This window comes from Candoia aspera, chromosome 8 (genome assembly GCF_035149785.1).
Source record: "Candoia aspera isolate rCanAsp1 chromosome 8, rCanAsp1.hap2, whole genome shotgun sequence".
Taxonomy (NCBI): Eukaryota; Metazoa; Chordata; class Lepidosauria; order Squamata; family Boidae; genus Candoia; species Candoia aspera.
Genome location: NC_086160.1, coordinates 6,899,451 through 6,914,044, shown reverse-complemented (window position 1 = coordinate 6,914,044; position 14,594 = coordinate 6,899,451). Strand labels below are relative to the sequence as shown.

Genomic DNA, 14,594 nt, shown 5'->3' with positions numbered 1-14,594 from the left:
TAAATACAGGCATCAGTACTGCCAAAACTTTATTTCTCAAATATTCCTGCTTATTTGCATTGTCACTGGCAAAACTCCAGTTCATCTTCTAATGGACTGAAATCCGTTGACTTAAATGGATAGCGACTGACCTAGCGTTAGCTTTTCCGAAACTTAGTATTTGAGAACAGTAAAAAACAAAGCAACTTTGCAATGAAAAATATCTTTTGCTCTCAGCTGTAATGCTGTGTACTTGAATAAGTTTGGAAGAGCATAGGAAGAAGAAAAGTATTTATTTCTGTGGTGTAATCAGCATTGCCCAATTCGACCAGATGTGTCCCATACTTGCAAGCTTTCCAAATGGTGTTATTGGGTTTTTTGAAACACTACTAAAACCCAAGATTATGCTTGTAAAAACCTAGTTTCAAATGTGAACTCTGTGAGACAGCTATCGGACTGTGGATAACTCAAAGAAGTTAAGAAGCTTAAAAGAGGGAGGAAGCCGAACTGACCAATACAAGCAGGATAAAATAATCAATCTGAAGGTTTAAAATAGAAATCATGTACAAACTGCTTTCTGACACAATAAGGGAAAAGCCATTATCACTGTCTACCAGCCATCTTTCTCAGAGGGGAAAGGCTCGGAGAGAAACATATTTATGCATTTTAGGGAGGCAGGGAAATAGAGCCCATCACCTTAGTCAAAGATTTCTATTTTTTTTTTCCCTTCTCTTCTTCCAGATTTTGTTGTTGTTCTTGAGATGTTTTCAAGAGATGGCACCCTAGAAGCAGGATCATGTAAGGTTTCCAGAGCAAAACACAGAGTGTTTTTTAATCACATAAAGACTAATCCTTGGAGCTAAATCCCCCCCCCCAAAAAGCATGAATATCAACTTTGAAAGACTGTGCTGTTCCTCTTTATTATTAATCGGCTTATAGAGGAGAGGAATTCACTAAAACAGGGGTGCCTATCTTCAGAAGGGAACCAGGTATTGCACTGGCTCAGCAGATACAAAATCTATTGGTTGTAACTTGGCTGTCAGCTATGCTCGGCCAGCCCATGCTTGTTTTATAACCCTTTTCTTTCTTTTTGCTGTAACATCAGGGAGATGCTTCTCCCACAGGTTTTTGTTACATGTCCCGATGACACAACATGCCAGACGTTTCCCAGCATTTCCATTCTCCAAGCTGGCTTGGTTGTCCCCTTTCCCTAGGTCATCCTCCTGCTCATGGATCACAACTGATCTTCCAAGAATGGTCTGTGGTCCAAAGAGTGTAGCCTTGAGGTTTGATTTTAATTTTCTAATTTTGCCTTCTTTAGCGTAAAAGTTTCCAAAGTCCCCAGGATGGTGAGGGTGATTCACTTTCCAAGGGTTGTAGTGTCCTCCAAGAGAAACACAGCCATTGCTGAGGTCTCCGTACTGATGAATATGAATCGCTCTCCTAGATAGGTTGGTGCCTATCGGAAATCCAGCCAGGGAGAAAATCACCTCCAGTTGTCCATGTGGGTAGTTCTGCCTGAACAGAACCTGACCTGTCACGTGTGGCTTGTCTGACTCCAATTTGTCATCAGGTTTTACAGAACAACTAGCATAGGCAGTCCGGTTGGCTGCGATGATCTCCTCGTAGAGCTGTGGGTACAGCAAACTCAGCCACAGATCATTAATTTTCTTCTGCATGTCTATGAGTGGGCTTGCGGTAGGTGGTGAGTCTCCCCATGCTATGTTGACATTGGTGTCACAAAGAACCAAGCTAGGAGTGAGAAACAGCAGAAGGATCATGTCGGAACAATTCAGATCCTGGAGCAGCCTATGGAGAGAGAGAGAGAGAGAGAGAGAGAGGGAGAGAGAGAGAGAGAGAGAGAGAGAGAGAGAGAGAGAGAGAGAGAGAGAGAGAGAGAAGTGGTGACTGCTATGCAATAAAAGGAACAGAATGACATTGAGACCAAAGAGTCACTTTTTTATAGTGTTCTTGAGTACTTAAAGGGGTTGATATTACCCCATTGGTTGGGAAGGGAAGGAATTATATTTAGAAAATTGATGAAATGTGATCTTCAGAGGGGAAAACTGTTTTTCTTAACTCTGTAGACTTTTACAATTCTAATTTTTTCATAGGAACACAGCAGGGAGGATCTGGAATTTTTGCAACACTAAATACTGGCTGGAAGATTCCCCCCACTAATCAAAATTCTCCAACCTCCCCCCAAAAGCCCCTAAATATACATCCATTTTGTGCTTATATGTTTTTTCTAGATGCTTTTGGAAAATAAAAAACTTCCATTTGTAGATCAGCCTGCTGAATTTCACAGGGTTACTAAGCATTTCAGGTCCTCTTCAAAATCAAAGTTCTAATAGTCACGATGAACCTAAACTCTTAAATACAGCTGGGAAATATAATAACATTGGATTTGCTCTTTTCTTAATCTTTTTTCTGCAACTTTCCTCCAAATCAGCATGTTTTCGAAGCAGGCTCGTAGGGAATTTCACTACAAAGTCTGTCTTTGAAAACAAAGCTTCTAAGTGGCTTGAATGCATTTCTGTTCTGTTGAAAAGACATTTTCAAGCCAGAAAAATATGTTCAAATCACCTGTAAGAATGCTTAGCCTAGTTTGTTTCTAGCAGTAAATATCTTCCTACCTTCACCAGAGGTTTCCTTCAGCAAAGATTTGTTTTCCAGTGGCACAGTCTAGTTGCTTGCAAATTCTTCATAGGAACAATGGCAAGCATTCAAGTCCAGATTCCAAAGCTCTCTGAAGCGACTGAGCTCCGCTTGTTTATCGAAGCATTAGGAAATATTAACTTCTGGGGAGTGGTTAGCGTGAACTTTGAGAGGTGTGGAAACTTGAATTAATCCACCAAATCTAGAAGAACTACTAGATTTTCTAAACAATAGAAATGGCTTTAAATTAATCTTCACCTTCATGACCTTCAGAAATATATTCATGTAACGTTATTCTGCTTCTTTTGTTGGCTCAGTTGTTTTCCAGGACTGATTTTCAGATCAGCCAGATGACAGTGCTTTTTCTATTATTAAGATCCCAGAAAGCTGTCTGTAGAACCTGTCTTAGCCGTTGCAAGTTGATTTCCCAGCCAGCATCATCAAAATCCTACTGTAATACCTGGTTCTTGAAAAGCTTTGTCTAATTCAGATGTTTTTCCTTTTGTTTCAATGCAAAAGACAGTTCTATGTGTCAGGAGGATTCATCTGGGAAACAAAATCTCCATTGTGTGTTACAGGGGAAGGTGGTTGTACTGCATGAGTAATTAATAGGCATCTGGATCATGGCTCCCACATAGCAAAATGAGCAACAATCTGTTAGAACATTAATCTAAATTATTTGCTGAACAAGTTTAGGGATGGAGTCTCTGGCAATGTTCACAATAACTGCACTGTAGAAGTTAATATTGGTATGATGGTTTGCCAATCACATGGGGTTTCTGCCACTGAGGTCTCTGAGGGTGACTTCTTGTTCTCAGTTTAAGAGTCATAGCAACTGGCCAACCTTGGTTGATCTTAAGAAAGTCAGGTGGGATTGGTCCTGCTGGAGACATGGATGGATGTCTACCAAGAATACCAAGACTATAGATAAGACTGAGAAAATCTCCAAAGAAGGCAGTGGCAAATCACTTCCATTGTTGTTCTCACGAAAACAGTGGAGACACCTCCTTTTCTCAACTTGAGGGAGGTTTACTTTTCTAAATGTATCTTGGGTGATCTGTCTGAACACAAAACAATGACCGGGTAGCTTAAATGGCCCAAGTCAGGCCTGAGGTGGCCAGAAAAGCAGAAATGGGAATGTGGAGTAAGTGACATGGGAGGAGAAGGAAATGAGAATAGGCAACAGGGACAGACACACTCAGAAGTTCAGGAAGAAGAAAGGAAGACGTGCACATTTTAAGATAACCAGGCACAGCTACAGCTCAAGTCATCATGTATTCTTCTTGCACTGTAGAAGAGATCATTTGTTCATTCTGATACAAAAGCCATCAATAGATGACACATTTTAGGCACTCAGCCACTGCCTCTTTTTGTTAGCCGATATTCCGCTCAGTAAATAATGCCATCTCCTTCCTTTTGCTTCTCATGAACTATGGGAGATCATTTTTCTTTTAAAGTGGCAAATTTTATACAGTCATTTAAATTCCAGAAGGGTGATCAGCAAGTGTAGCACAAAACTGAAATACAGAACAAAGCAAGCCCTCAGCTAAATAAATCTTCTACTTAAATCTTCTTTTTTGCATTTAACACAGATTCGGTCCTGCCTTCACCTAAACTCTGTTATGCATTTGGTGGGCTGTCTTCCTCTGACAGTCTACGGTTCTTCATTTGGAGTTTGGTTTACTTCAGATCTTCCCAGAGTTTCCGTTTGTAAAACAATTATTGGAGGTCTCCTTCCAACCTGGGAGTTCAACTCCCATCATCCTCAGCCTGCCTGTTAGTTAAAAATTAAATAGTTAAAGCTAGAAGCCATAACACTTCTAGCTTTCCCCCACCTCCAGATGGTGTGAAAAGTTGTTGGTCGAATAATCTGTATATGAGCGATGGGACTATTGCAGATTTGGGTAGCTGAGGCTGAAATTTTATCCAAATATGGCTGGAAAAGATTTGTTCTTTCATTTAAAGAGGCTGAAAATGGGGCCACCATCCACAGGGTCCCATTCCTTGGTCGTCCCAATTCTCAGGTTTCAAATAAATGAACATTAATATTCTAATACTTCCATAAAGCAAGTTATAGGAGAAAATACGCTGGCCATGTATTTACTGAGTATGCATCACAGCCATGATTTTATTTCTTTATCAGAATCATAGACCACTTTCCATTAAAAAACAAACAAACAAGCAGTTTGCAATAAAATTTCAACAATTAAAACAATTTGGTTGCAACAATTGTCAAGACATGCAGGAGAACATTATATAAATATACCACATCACATAAGTAATACAAAGGAAAAGCAACAACAGAAAAGTAAAGCACCACAGCGGGATTATTAAAAGGCCTAGGAGAGGAAAATTATCTTTGTCTCCAAAAAGTAAAGACAGTAAAGATGGTGCCAGGTGTCCCACATGGGGAGGACATTCCAAAATTTGGGGTGCCACTAAGAAGTCCCTCGCTTTCCCTAAGCATGGGAAGGCACCCAAAACAGGCCCTCTGAAGATGTTCTTACAGCGTAAGTAGGAATATACATCATGAGGTATTGAGAGGCAAATTCTGTAATTAGCTGCCTGGGTTAGGGTTTTTCAAAAGAAGGAGCTGCCAACATCTTCCAGCTCTTTATGTCAACCTCTACAGGCCACAGAGATGCATGGTGATGATGCAAGGTAATCACCAGAGAAGGCAGAACTGAAATGTGGGGCCCTTTTCTTTCAGTTTGAGACTTGGAGAGGACCTGAGAGGGTTTTGAAGGGAATGGTGTGTATTAAGCCCTGAAGAAGCTTACAATCTCTATTTTAGCATTTTTTGCTTGAAAAAATTATGTAACAATGCTGCTGAACTTCCATGTTCTGAGAGTCTAGGGCAGTGTTTCTCAATCTCAGCAACTTTAAGAAGTGTGGACTTCAACTCCCAGAATTCCCCTTGCTGGCTGGGGAATTCTGGGAGTTGAAGTCCACACATCTTAAAGTTGCTGAGGTTGAGAAGCAGTTGTTTTGATTGGCATTGTCTGATGAATGTTTACCTTAATTTGATTGTGGTTTTATTAGTTTTTTCTTTGTGAACTGCCAGGAGTCTTGAAGAGAAATAAATAAATTAAATGTTAAAAAAAAAAGAAAGAAACCCTGGTCTAGGGGAATGCAGGAATCATACAGCATATCCTCATTGGTTAATAAAGTAAAAGGTGTTATTATTTCACATACAAGAAACGCACCAAAGGCATCAAAAAACCCAGAGCTGCCTATTTTATATGTTAGCTTGTGTATAAAAATTATGGGGTTATACTAGTATCTTTTTTTAAATGATACTAGTACTGTATGGGTTCATTACATTTATATTAGCTTTTCCTCCAGGACATGAAAAGTTTCTTAGAGAGAGGTTAGCTCAGATGTGGTGATCCCTGAAAGCATGTCCAGTGAGCCTGGGGTGTGTGTGTGTGTGTGTGTGTGTTGTATTCTATCTCAGGTATCAGAAAAATTGGGGGGCAGCTTACTTCTATAGCTCTTTTGCCTGTTCTCGATGATTATAGCATCTCAGGCATGTGCTCCAGGGCATTGCTTGGAGTGATTGTACTTCCTGAGCAAATGCTGCATAGATGGATCCCTGAGCATTTATGTTTGCATTTTACACAAAGTCATCTTCTGCTTCCAGAAAAACAGGGACAGTATCTCTTTAAGCTATGCAGCTTTTAAAATCTTTGTGCAAGTACTGGTATGCTCCATTTCACATCCAGCGAGAGGTGTCCTCAAGGGGTTTTGCCTGGGTGCAGGAAGTGAAAGCAGAAAGTTTCATTTGGGTGTAAACATGCATTTCACTACATGTCTGGGGAATGTGGACTGGGAACTGGAAAGATTTTATTCAAAACAGGAAACACATCTGTGAATCTTGGAGGCGTTCATCTAGTATTTGGGTAAGAGTGATCTCAGTCGTTTTTGCAAATACCTTCTAAGGAAGATGATGCTAAACCCCAATTATCCATGGGGCAGGGCCCTCACCCACAGAGTTCATAGCTGAACTGATTTGAATAGAGATTGCCAGTTCCCAGTTCACATTCTTTCCAGACTGGGCTTCTGATTAATATCGGACCAAACTTGGCAGCAGTTTTCAGAATTGCAGCATGCTAGAAATTTCTCTGAACTCTTGAGTAATTTAGCCTGTTGCGTGGATTACGGAAGGGGCTGAAGCAAGTTTGGCAGGCAATATCGTAGGAAGATTAACCTACATTACCATTTTTAAGGCTGATACTGGCTCACTGCAGGGAAATAGAATACTTTGATGTCTGTATCAGTGAAAATAAACCATTGCGTTTTGAACAGACACTGAACAAAGGTATTTATTTACTTAATTTATTTATCTATCAAATTTATCACCGCCCATCTCCTCCACAAGGAGGGACTCTGGGCAGTTCACAATAAAAACGTTCAACCATAATGTAATATACAATAATATACAACAATATCAATGACATAAAAATATAAAAATATAATAAAATTCGGATAGCTAAAATATTCTCTCTATCTGCAAGCAAACAGGGCAATTCTATGGAGCTAACCATCCCCAAGAAGAACTATTCTTTCCCGTCCCAAGCATGTTGACAGAGCCAAGTTTTTAATTTTTTTCAGAAGTCCAGGAGCGAGGTGACCTGCCTCGACTCCCGGGAGAGAACGTCCCGAAGGGCAGGTGCTATTGCAGAGAACTCTTTAACAGAAGGGATTCATCTGGTATGCTTACAACTCTCCCTGTTCAAAGTGGGCTGCAGAGTAAAATTGTTAGAATAACAGTCAGCTCAGCTGGCTTTGGTGCTTCTCAGGAACTAAGTACTCCGCATCACAAAGTGTTCTCTTTCTGGGCATGCAGACACCAACATTCCTATGCATTCCTATGTGTACTCCTTATCCGCTGTAAAACAATTGCTTGTCAATGTTAATGTATACATATGCTCATCTTCAGTCTCCGTAACTCCATTTAGGAACTTGATTGACCAATTCTCTGCATGGTTAGTTCTTAACAGAGACTCATTCTAACTGTAGCTCTAGCTAACTTTAACAAAATGATTGTTCGATGTTCTTTAATTGTTCTTAGGTGAGCTTTTTCTACCCCATTTCCCTATCCACGGATATAAAACCACTGACCTAGAGATATAAAAGGGCTTACACCTGCAAGCCACCCAGTTACACTGCCGTGTGATCAATGGAGGCCAAGAATCAGAACTGTACTGTTGACCAAAAGCTTTTACTATTTGAAGGTGATCAGATTCCTCAGCTGTGACAGCTGCTTTACTCTATGTCCTTCCTGTGCTGGCCTGCTTTAAAATTTGTCGACCACATGATTCCTATGTAGTCTAGTCTGGGAGAAAAGTAGAGGAAAGGGGGAGATATACAAAGTTTATTTCTGCAAGCAACAGATCCATCCCCTCACTTGCAAGCAGGTGGCTGGCAAGATCGGAAAAAAGAAAAGGGAGCATCATCATTGAGCACCTCAAAATTAGAGTGCAGACGTGCACTATTGGACACGTTGGGAGAGATGGCTATCTCAGGGGTTATGGTCCTCTTCCACATAGCTTAAAAGACTTCTCCTGCTGCAGATAATAGAAATGTGAGCTGAGTTCTAGTTGCTTTAGCCAAACTTATCCAGATAACCACATGGTTAAAAATATGAATCTTGTGACTGTGAAAGAACTGAGGTCCCAGAATGATGTTCACTTGATATATCTCAAAAGCAATTTTGCAGCAAGAAAAAGCCTTTGTTTCCTGTCTGGAGAAGAAAACAAATTTTCCCCACAAAGTAGCTTCCCACCTTTTTAAACAGTATTCACTCTAATGTGTTGGCGTTGCAAGCATAATTTAAACCCTGGGAGACTAATGAAGTTTAACAGTATGTGTTAATTATTTTTTGTTCTCTTGGTTAAAGCAAGGTCCTAAATCCTATTTACAGCTTGAAACTTCAGGCAGAGGGCCCAGAGCTTTGATGCGGCAGGAACATCTTCTTGTTTCATGTGGCTTTCACAGGCCCTGAAATGTTGATGTAAATCCCCCTATGGTGAGGGCTTTTTAAAGATCCAGGGTGTGAGGATTCTAAACTGAGAAACTTACTTTTAGACTGTTTTAACTCACCCAGTCAACCTTGGAGAAAGTGTTGGGCAATCCATTGTTTTTACAGGGAATCAAATAAGATTATGTTGCTTCATCAGTTCAGCTCTCCCAGGGTATGAGAACCACTTTCATGCCCTTTAATAAAATAAGATCTGGCTAAGGTACAGGGCAGCTTTGATTATAATACCCACTTTCAGGCATTTGCTGCCAAGAAGAGAATGGCTGGCTACCTCACCAATGACACTTGGATGGAAGTTTACGCCTGCAATGAGTTTTATACAGATACAATATTTGTTTGTCTGTCTCTTTATTTATCAGTCATGAAGTGATGCTAAGCAGCTTACAGAATGGGATTAAAATATCAAGTAAAAAATGAATCCACGAGGACAAATCAACAATGCAATACATGGCATGGGAAAGTAATTAAGCAAATATTCCTAACCAATCACAATCAGGGAGATGACCACTATACCCTCCCCCAGGGCCTATCGGAACAACCAGATTTTTATAGCTTTATGAAAACCCAACAAGGTCAGTACCATGTGGAGCTCAGGGAGAATGCTGTTCCACAGGATAGATAGAGCTGCCAAGAGGGTGCTTCTCTGAGGTCCCACAAGATGACAGTGCTTTCCAGCCAAGACATGGAGTGCACCAACTCCTTAAAATCTTACTGGTTGGGCAGAGATGACTGGAGAAAGATGCTCTTGTAGGTAAGCAGATCCTAAGACATGTAGAGCGTTATGAGAGACAACCAACACCTTAAATTGCACTGGTAATTAGTGCAGCTCATGGAACAGAGATCTCCTATTTGGGAAAGGGGAAAGCAAGAAGACTGACAGTAGATGAGTTCTTGCAGAGTATTTTATACATGTATGAACTGCCACCACTCCTATGAATACAACACAATGTTGGATCTTTGATTAATTGCTGTCAAGTCATTATCAATTCTTCACAACTCCATAAATAAACCTTCTCCAGGATGATAACAATATTCTTCAACAGCAATCATTGCTATTAATTTTTAATGCATTGTCAGCCACCCAGAGTAATGAGAATAAGATGGGTAGCCATATAAATTATTTAAATAAATAAATGGTCAACATGATCAAAGGCCTTTCTATACTCAGTGAAGCACATATTGACTTCTTTTTTATATATGTTTTGCTTTCTCAGTTATTCAGTGTGCATCAGCAGTAATGTCTCTTGTTCCTTGGCCTTTCCAAATCCAGCTTGAATATCTGGCATTTCCTTTTTCATGTAGGGTTCTAATCTGTGTGGGAAGATCCTAAGCATTATTTGCTACCACGTGAAATGAAGGATATTGTGCAATAGTCTGCACAATTTGTACGTCTTTCTTCCACTGGTATGTCGACTGACCTCTTCCAATCTGCCAACCACTATATTTTTCTCCAGATTTGCTGGCAGACCCTTTACTGATCTTCTTCTTTTGATTGCCCCTTTTTTGTACATCTCCCGCCCATTCACTTATTTTCAACTTCGATTAGTGAATATAAAACTATCCCATGCATAATTGACAGTTTATTATTTGAAAAAAAGAAGTCACCCAATTGGTGAATATGGCTCTTCGACATCAGATGGGAAGCTCTGAAGTATTGTGGTGTAAGTTTTTTTGTTGCTATTGTTATTTTTCTTCTCACCTGGAACAGAAACTTCTTCTTTTCAGTAACTATTGTACAAATGTCCATGGTAAATAAAGGTTAATGGAAGATAACCCATGCTTCACTTAGTTGTCATAATTGGACATTTTAAAATTGTTGTTGATGAGAAGATGGATTCCATATTTTCTGTGAAGGTTTTGAAATGTCATTGCACAGTCATCAGACCTACAAAATCAGTGCAGAAAGCACAAGGTTGCCAGTAGTACCTTAATTTCAAACAAAGGTATTATGGCATAAGTTTTTCATAAGCAAGAACTTACTTTAGAGGTAGGCAATCTCTGACCTAAGACTTATATTTATCCCCCACCCTACCCCTAAATTTGGGGATTCTAAAGCACTTGCTGAAATGTGGTCACAAAAATGTTCAGTATTCATGACTTTGTAGAATTTGAAAATGAGCGCATTAAGTGTCTTATCCAATCTATATTTAAACTACCATCCCCCCTGCAAACTTAGAAACCAACAAAAAAAAAATCAAAAAGTTTTCAGCCCTGCCCACCAAATGGCACCATCAGATATACCAGCTAGTGACCTTGGACCTTGGGGTGGGGGGGGAATGAAGTTCAGCCTCTCCTAGAAACCCTAACTTCCTACGCATATAGTTTGCCATAAAGCAAATAGTGCATCTCAAGACACGGCATTTTGAAAAAAGAAAATGAGTGTGTTGTGAACAGCCACACACAGTGCTCTTCTGCTGATAGTCTTAAAAAAAAATTAGTGCAGATTACAGGTCTTCTAAAATGGGCTTTCAAGAAAATGCTCCATATTTCAATAGATTGACCACTGTTCAATTGAGGTGTTTCCACTCCAGAGGTGACCCATTAGTTGCAATGCAGGAGCCAAAAGGAACTGAGGTTGTGCTGTTGACACAGCAGGAGGTCAGAAGACAATCAGAGGGAAATGGCTGCAAAACAGTCAAGGCTGGAAGGACCCTGACAGCCTGCCCCCCCCCTCTTAATTGGTGCAGTCAAGCTTACAGGAAAAGTGTGGAATGCAGAACTACAAAGAAGAGGAGAAAATAGCAGGCTCAATCTCAGAACTGCATGGAGAATATACATGAGGGATCAGAACATCTTGAGCAGTCAAGAAAGTCAAGTTGATGGCCACAATTGCGTTGTTGCAATGGCCATCTTGACTTTTTGGATCCCCCTGTGGATCCCCCTGTTTGGTGTGTGTGTGTCAGAAACCCAGAATGATGGCCATGACCTTGTGATTGAAACCAGAACCTCTTGTTTACATGTGTTGCATGCAGATGACTTTTTGAATCCCCTCCCCTCCCCTGCAGATGCCCCAGATTTAGAATTCAATACTTTTACCTCACTTAGCACCACTTGGATGAGAAAGAAATGGCTGGGTTTGCCTTTGGTGAAATTTACAGGAAGTGCTGTAATTTGCTCTGAATGTCCCCATACAGAAATAAACGAGAACACACAACTTTTGATCAGATTTGTGCCCTATGGGACAGTACCCCATAGGAAGAGACAAAGTCTCTGGCTTAGAATATAACCCAAACATGCCTATAGAGAAGAATAAAAACACTATCTCTTGGCTGGTAACAAAATGATCCTCCAAGCACAGAATTCCCTATCATCTATTTGGCACTTCCTGGTTTTGTACCCCGGTGCCTCCTGATATTATTAGATCTCAGGATTACAGAGTCAGAAAATGCTCTGTTGAAGCCAGAGATGGAGACAATCCTTTATTAGATTGACTCTTTTTTGAAGTATTTGTTTTGTCAACAGAGCAAGTTGGAACAATTTGCACTGGATGCTTGACATAGCTAAAGGCGATTTAGTAGGCAGAAAACATGTCTTGCTTTAGAAAGCTGACAGATTAAGGTCTGTCATGCTGTGCAAAGCAAAAAGAGAAGTAATACAAAACTTGGCTTGTCTTGGCTTGATTTGATTGATTGATTGATTGGCTGATTGATTGATTATGTGCCATCAAGTCATTTTTGACTTCAGCACACATAGATTGGCTTGAAGGCCACACCATAATCATGCCTACTCTCCATAATAGGTGCAGCCAAGATCCAAAGTGGGCCCAGTTGGGAGTGGAATAAGGTTGTAAAAGAGTGACATTCTTGCAAGACCTAAGGCACCCATTTTGTCTACAATCCATCCCTGCACAAAATAATTTTTTTTTGTTCCCAACTTTTCTGTGGGGCACACAAATGGTGGTAAATTACACATTGCTTCTGAGGCACACTTTTTGTACCCCGAATTATAATGTCACTAAGGTTCCAAAGCTCTATTGAAATCTCTAATATTTGAGTGTCTGAGGCAAAAACATGCAGAATAAACTGCTAATTTGATTTCTTTCATGGTTCCAATACAGTTGGACAGAAAGTACCATCACGTATGAAACTATACCACAGTGCAGTTTTTTTTTTCTTTTGATCCTGTAAAGCCACTAATTCTGGTCTGATTTTCTATCCAACCTCTTCAACTCAACCATCCTTCCCAGGGGACCTTCAATCCACTAGCCTTATCATAGTTAGTCCTTAACTTAGTCCTGAGATTTGACAAATAATTAGCAATGTCTGCTATTTCAGAATGTGAAGAGCAGTAAAGCTGCTGGATCTTCTGACACCCTAGCCAAAATCATAGTGTGGGGCACTTGGTTGGTGTGGGTAGCTTTCCTGTAGACTTGTGTTACTAACTTACCATCATTTCCTCTACTGATGAGGATGTCCAGGAATGGTAGTGAGTTGTTGTTTTCTTCCTCCCTTGTGAATTTTATTAAGTGAGTAACACAAGTCTACAGGAAAGCTACTCACACCAACCAAGTGCTCCATTACCAAAGTAACAATCCAACCTCCCACAAGAGAAGCTGTGTAAGAACATTATTCAGACAAGCACTTACACACTGCAGCAACCCAGAAGACCAGAAAAAAAGAAAAAGATCGTCTGTACAGCATCTTCCAACAAAATGGATACCTGCTCAACTTTATCAAAAAGTGCCTCACCACCCAACCCACTACAACCCAACCAATGGAAACTATGAAAAGGATAACACTGCCATATATCAAAACATCTCAGAAACCACCAACAGACTGTTACAACCACATGGCATCACTGTAGCACATAAACCAACTAAAACTCTTCAAAACATATTAAGCAAGCCAAAAGGCCCAATAGCCCAAGAAGGAAAACAGGAGTTATTTACAACATACAATGCAAAGACTGTAGCAGCCACTATGTAGGACAGACAGGCAGAAAACTAGCAGAGCGCATCCACGAACACCAACTAGCAGTCAGAAGACACGATGAGAACTCCTTAATCTCACAACACATGGACAGACTCAACCAGAGTTTCAACTGGGAAACTGTGAGCATCCTAAACCAAGCCAAATCCAAAATGCCAAAGAATTCCTGGAAGCCTGGCACTCAAACAAAGCAGCCATCAAGAGACACATAGAGGTAAACTACATTTACATACCGTTCAAAAGAGACAATAGAAAAGCCAAAAGACCAGTACACTCTCTTGCCAGCAATCAACACCCAGATATGCAAAAATCAACACTAGGATCAACACCAGATGAACCATCGAACAGCACAATACACCCTAATCAAGGAACTATTAACTCAGGCAATCAACCAAACAGCAAACAACAGCCCAATCAAGGAACTCCCAAGGAGAGAACAACACCCTTACCAACACAAGCAGGGGAAGCCTATATACTATATAAGTCTATAAACTGAGAGCAAGGCCCACTCCCTCTTTGCACTGAAGATGTTGCCTAGTCTGGCAATGAAACAACAAGGCTCAGAGAGCACCAAGGAGCACACAGTTCAATCCTGAGCTACAAATATTTGCTTCAAAATATATACCCGCACCTAGGGGGGGCTTGTAATGTGGCACTTATTGATTTTAAAACAGCCTTTGATTCCATCTCCAGAGAACGATTGTGGTCCAAACTGGAGATATCATCTATTGAAAGACTTTAGTTAGCAGTCATTAAAATGCTGGATAACAACACTCACATCCAGATAAGGCTTGACAGTGAAGGACAACTTTCTGAACTGGTACCTACTTAGAAGGGCATAAAGCAAGGTTGTATTCTAGTCCCTGTCATTAACATCAAAGATAGGGTGGAAAGAACATCAAAACTAGAACCCATCCTCCAAACCTGGCCAGTAGACCCACTGCATTCCTCCTAGATGCAGACGACATAGCCATTATCTCTACTTC

General features: G+C 40.4%; 1 protein-coding gene across 1 annotated transcript; it reads right to left on the bottom strand.

The window, feature by feature from the left end:
* Positions 1–880: 880 nt before the first annotated feature.
* On the bottom strand, positions 881–2,742 carry SOD3 (superoxide dismutase 3). The gene is made up of 2 exons (XM_063309909.1): positions 2,616–2,742; positions 881–1,788 (listed from the first exon to the last, which is right to left on the bottom strand). The coding sequence occupies exon 2, from the start codon at positions 1,758–1,760 to the stop codon at positions 1,023–1,025; it is 738 nt and encodes a 245-aa protein (XP_063165979.1). The 5' UTR covers positions 1,761–1,788; positions 2,616–2,742; the 3' UTR covers positions 881–1,022.
* Positions 2,743–14,594: the final 11,852 nt, after the last annotated feature.

Excerpts from the sequence above, each read along its gene's own strand:
- SOD3 (XM_063309909.1), bottom strand. The coding sequence starts at position 1,760 with ATGATCCTTCTGCTGTTTCTCACTCCTAGCTTGGTTCTTTGTGACACC.